At 47.3% G+C, this 5,841-nt stretch overlaps 1 protein-coding gene across 1 annotated transcript in view; it reads left to right on the forward strand.

Annotated features, from left to right (window-relative positions):
• Positions 1 to 5,177: 5,177 nt before the first annotated feature.
• LOC134022785 (sodium/calcium exchanger 1-like) overlaps positions 5,178 to 5,841 on the forward strand; it is a 19,998-nt gene continuing 19,334 nt past the window's right edge. The window contains exon 1 of the mRNA XM_062464535.1: positions 5,178 to 5,198. Coding sequence (XP_062320519.1) covers positions 5,178 to 5,198 — 21 coding nt within the window. The remainder of the gene's footprint in view (positions 5,199 to 5,841) is intronic.

Raw genomic sequence — 5,841 nt, forward strand, 5'->3', positions numbered from 1 at the left:
CTTTTGTAAAGGTCCCCAGATATGTCCTGGAGAAAAACACACACACACACACTTCCAGACAGAAGACAAGCATCAGTGTAGATCCGGAGGCTTTTGAACACCTGTTGCGAAATCTAGGAATAAGGCAGGCCTTGCTTATTAACTCAGACCCCTGCTGTCATGACCCACACCTCAGATCCCTCATGGACTTGATGTGTGTGTCTGGTGTGTGTGTGTGTGTGTGTGTGTGTGTGGTTTGCGTCAAATCTCTTTTTGATGCCTCACCCTATGTTCCATTTCTTTTGCTGCTCCAGTGAGATGAGTGTTGATGTGAGAGATGGTAACCCAGCCTGAATGTAATTCCTGTTCATTATTCTAGCTTTTGGCTGTGCCTTTTCTGTTCGCCAGAGCAACATTTTAATGACAGTGAGTTAAGTGACAAGAAGCAGAATCAATAAATGACTGGGACCTTCTTGCAGATCCCCCCCAGTATCCTGTCTGACTGACATGACTGCTCTGTCTCTCTCTCTCTCTGATCCAGGGTTAACACAGCTCTCACTCATTCAAATCCTCCGTCTAATCCCAGCACCCATTGTGAGGAGGTGTATGATGGAGTGTTTGCCCAAAGTCTCTCAGCTCAATGGTATTCTAAGGACACTCCTGTCTGCTGTATTCATGCTTACCTGGAAACAGATGAGGTATAGCATGGGCCTCTTAGGGATGGAAGTTTGGGAGAAACTCCTGCAGGCTAAATTTGATAACTCATTCCTGTTCTCTTACGCACACACACGTACAGTCACACCCACACACACACACACAGTTTGGTGAGTCTGTGTGTGTGTGTGTGTCAGAGAGTGCAGCAGGCCTCCACAGTAGACAGCCTGGCACGGGTGCCTGAGCAAAGCCATTAAGACTGATCTGTTTGGAGACACGGAGACACCGGATCCTAACACAACTAAAACACCACATACACACACACACACCTAAACTGTAAAAACAGCCTCTTGTCTGGCCTGGCCTCCTCAGCCCTCAGACAGCCAGTTTTCACACACACACACACACACACATACTTTTACACCCACATTATTCTAGATGGATGCGTGTACACTGTCTGCCCCCCCCTCCCCAAAATGTACGCATTTCACAAACAGCATGTGACAGACCTACGTCCTTTAACTGTCCCCTGTATATACGGCACACCGTCTTGTACCCAACGTGCACTGAGCTGTCAGCTGATCCTGAAACAGACGGGAGTGGACACTGTCCATAGTCATCTGTTCACACCAGGAACTGAAATCCACCAGCACGCCTACACACAACCTCTAGTAACACCAGACTGAGGTGGCACATTCTTTCTCTGTAGCTACATAGATATGCTATTAAGAAACCTTTATATAGGATTGTCGGTTGTGTTTTGTAGCCTGTGTGTGGTACAGTCGGAGCAAATGTGAGAGAGGAGCCAATGAGACTTGGCTGCTATAAAATGTTAATGCCACTGCAGTGTTCAAAGATAGCTGGTTGTATCCCCTCACAGCGGTTAGGCTGCGCTAGCCCGAGCCGGGGCGCCCGCCCGGCCAGCTTTATTCTCTGCAGCACTGACACAGGAGAGGCCAGACAATATGGCCGCCGTGTGGTTAGTACTGGACTGGAGCAGCAGGCCTTGGTTTTGGTCACAGGGAGGAGGGTTCACTGGTGGGGGGGTGATGGAGGAGCTCAAGCTCTGTCTCACACCATAGTCATGTCCTCTTGGTAACTGTAGAGTCAAGTTTGTTGAGTAGGAAACCTGGGCTTTAATGTCCTTTGGTTGTTTAGTTTAGCTGTATGTTAGCATAGCTTTAATGGCTGATCAGTCAGACTGTTATGATCAGTGGACTAGTTGTTAAAGGTTCAGTGGGGCAGTGCTGTTTAATAGCTTTTAGTTGAGAATGGAATGAACAAGATGATGGCTAGCCGGTCAACTGCAGCCAGCATGAATGCTAGCGTAAGCTGTCTAGTCGCGTTAACCTCAATACTACCATGGCTAAAATCCATTTTCCAGCTTAAGTCATACCCCATAAGATTTCTCCTTCTAATAACAGCATGTTTATCCTGCCAATGTGCTCATTTATGAATGTATTGCATCTTTGGACCTTTGAAAACGGAAATTGGTATTTAGCAGGGTCCTGGATGAAGCCCAAACAAAAGGAGAGAGAGTGTGGGGATGGAGGGGAGGGAGGGAGGGGAAGAGTGAAGGAGGGGAGGGAGGGGAGGAGGGGGGAGGGAGGGGAGGAGGGGAGGGAGGGGAGGAGGGGAGGGAGGAAAGAACGGAGTGGGGCAGAGGAGGAGAGCGATTGAAGGGGGAGGAGTGTGCGTGACTGCTGCCTCTGTCTCTATTCCTCCCGACTGGGCTGGGGCTATCCCATCATGCATTATGTTTGCGTGTTGTTACCCCCCTCGTCTGTGCTTCTGTCAAATTTCGAGAAGAAGAGAGGGGAGCAAAGGAGAGGTGAAGGCAGGGGATTTAAAAAGCAGGGTGGGGGGAAAGGCGGTTGGTGTCGTCTGATTATATAAGCAGTGGGGGGAGAAAAACAGAGATGGAGAGAATACAAGAACAAAAAAGGAGGGAGAAAGGAAGAGGGCAAGGAAAGGGGAGGGAGCGAGCAAGGAAAATCACAGTTTTCCATTGCTTCACTGAAGGAGAGGGATGGAGGGAGCTGGAGAAAGGCAGACTGTGTGGACACAGGGTGTAATCAGAGCTATGATTATATCGTTTTGAAATCATTCCTCACAATTTGCTGTGTTGAACTTGGCCTCTTCTAATTTGGAAACTGAAAATGACATCAGAGTGTGTGTGTGCGTGTGTGTGTGTGTGGCAGGCTGCGTGTGTGCATTATTAAAAGCTGCACGATCATTTAGCTTACTAACTCTGTCTGGAAGGATCAATACCGGATCCAAATGCCTTTTAATTATTAGTGGTTGAGCTGTTCTGAGAGCAGATTTGATGGCGGTTGGAGTGTTGACATATTGTTGAGTGAGCTGATCTAGGACCAGCTGTCAGCTGGGTGAACCTGAGTGTAGTGGGCTCCCTGTAGACCAAATTTTCCTGTTCTCGCTAGGTCCCATCCTGAGGGAAATCCATTTGGATGGCCTTTAGACTGCTAGCTGCTAGCGCTACCTTTGAATTATATACTGTACATGATGATCAAATCTGCTATCTGCCGCTGTTAGCCCGCTGCTAGCTGCTAGCCTACATCTGAATTTCTGTGGCAGAAGTCTTGTCAGGGTTCTTTGTGCTTGTCAACCCTAGCTGTCTCCCCCCCCCCCCCCTCTCTCTCTCTCTCTCTCTCTCTCTCTCTCTCTTCTCTCTCTCTCTCTCTCTCTCTCTCTCTCTGTCTGTCTCTCTGTCTCTCTCTCTCTCTCCCCCTCTCTCTCTCTCTCTCTCCCTCTCTCCCTGCCATCACCGGCTTCTCTAGATGGATTGCTTTTATAGAGAAAGAAGCCAGCATAACTCATTTTATACAATAACCTTAGTGATAAAAGAAGGTCGTAAAATACATGGTCACACAAAAATACGTACTGACACACACTCACAATTATCCACAAACAGAATAGTACACTCACAACTCCTTACACAATTCCTTCATCATATATCAAACGTGTGTATATATTTAAATATATATATATATACTGTACATATATATATTTTGTCTGCACTCCATTTCTAGAAAATAATAAGATGAAGGTAGTGTGTCTGTGCATGCATGTTATCTAAGAGTGCCATAAGCCTTTGCCAGTGTCTTAATACAACTTAAGCACGCACGCTGTTTCCACTGCTTGTTACCATACATATTTGAAGAGTCGGCAGAGGGGAATTAAGGAAAGAAATGAATATACTGGAGAAGATCCCACATAGAAAATGGCCGCTTGTGCGGGGTTGGGCTCTGGGGGAGAAAATAGATGGATTGGTGCTCATTTCTGTAATAAAACGACCAGCAATGCCTGGCCTCATCAACACATTATTAATCCTATTTACCACAACGACACTATATTATGTGTGAGTGTGCAAATGTGGTCTGTGTGAGTGCCGGCCGTTATTGACAGACTAGGTAAAATATGACAGGCAGTTCTCTCCTCCAGTAGTGGCTCTGTGAATAGCAGATTGACTGAAAGGAGAGAACAAACACAGCAAGCTGCTGCCGCTGCATTCTAAAAACTGTCCATGGAATGCAGCTCTGAGAAACTCCCAATGGAATGTTTCCATTCCCATAGATTAAAAACGGAACAGGAGTCAAGGAGGTCAGGGTGAGTGTAGTGTTTAGTTGTCGTGTGTGTCAGTGTATAAAGGAGTGTGTGTACTGTATGGTATGTGTGTTTTCTTGTAGAAAGTGTGTGTGTGTATGTACAGTATGTGTACAGCATGTGTTTTTGTTTGTAGAAGGAAAGAGAGTCAAGTGTGTGTGTGTGTGTGCGTGTGCGTGTAAAGATGGTGTATGAGGATCGTTCCCCTCCTATTGATCAGGCGTTTCCCTCTAGTGCTCCTCCATTATCAGTAATCTGAGACTGCAGTGGCCTGGCCCTCAATATCCCATTACTCTCTGTCTGTCTGTCTGTCTCTCTCGCTGTCGCTCTCTCTCTGTCTCTCTCTCTCTCTTACATTTACATTTAGTCATTTTAGCAGACGCTCTTATCCAGAGCGACTTACAGTAAGTACAGGGACATTCCCCCGAGGCAAGTAGGGTGAAGTGCCTTGCCCAAGGACACAACATCATTTGACACGGCCGGGAATCGAATCAGCGACCTTCTGATTACTAGCCCGATTCTCTAACCACTCAGCCACCTGACTCCCCTCTCTCTCTCTCTCTCTCTCTCTCTCTCTCTCTCTCTCTCTCTCTCTCTCTCTCTCTGTCTCTGTCTCTCTTTCTCTCTCTCTCTCTCTCTCTCTCTCTCTCTCTCTCTCTCTCTCTCTCTCTCTCTCTATTGCAGTTTACCACTGCCTTGGTCATTCTCAGCTATCACACACACACACACACACACCCTCTCTTTTTCTCACTACTGTACAGGCTCTGTTGCAATGGATTCAAGTCTTGGATGCTGCAGAGCACCACTGTATAAACCCTGCAGGCAGGATGGCCTTGTGTCTTACGATGGTGTCTGTAGTGTTAGTGATGACTGTAGTGTTAATGGTGTCTGTAGTGTTAATGGTGTCTGTACTGTTAGTGATGATTGTAGCGCTCTCGATGGTCAGTAGTTTCTTGAGTGATCAAGCAGCGATGAAGAGTGGTCAATTAAATAGAAGTTCTTAACCAACAACCATCTATCTCCCTCTCTATCTTTGTGTCCCTCCCTCCCTTCATATTACCCTGTTCTCTCTTGCGCACACATGCACACACACACACAGATTTGTCATGTGGTTACGGTAATTTACTGGGAAAAGGCGTGTCCCTCCTCGGTTTCCTCCGGGCCTGCTAATGACAGTGGGGGGATAGAGTCCATCCATCCTTCCATCCTCGAGAGATAACAACCAGCCAGACAGGCCCTCCTCTATTCTTCTCTGGCCCATTAACAGCTGTTCTCCCTGGGCTCCTCCAGTCCCTAGTCCCCTGGATCTCCTGGCCTGGCCACCTGAAGCCTGCTGACGACTGTTGCCAAGCTGCCCCTGGCAACACGCCTTTCATAAGTCACCCATACACACACACACACACAAACACACTCACAAAGTGTGTGAGGAGAACCTCATACTTGGAACACCAGAGTTAGACAGCAACTCTGAGACCAGGATTCAGCATCTCGTTAGGAAGTCTTGAGCTCTGTTGTGTATTAATGGTGACACACGCCTCACACACACACACACACACACACCTCTCACACACACGTCTGTACCTG

Source organism: Osmerus eperlanus, chromosome 6 (assembly GCF_963692335.1).
Source record: "Osmerus eperlanus chromosome 6, fOsmEpe2.1, whole genome shotgun sequence".
NCBI classification, from domain to species: domain Eukaryota; kingdom Metazoa; phylum Chordata; class Actinopteri; order Osmeriformes; family Osmeridae; genus Osmerus; species Osmerus eperlanus.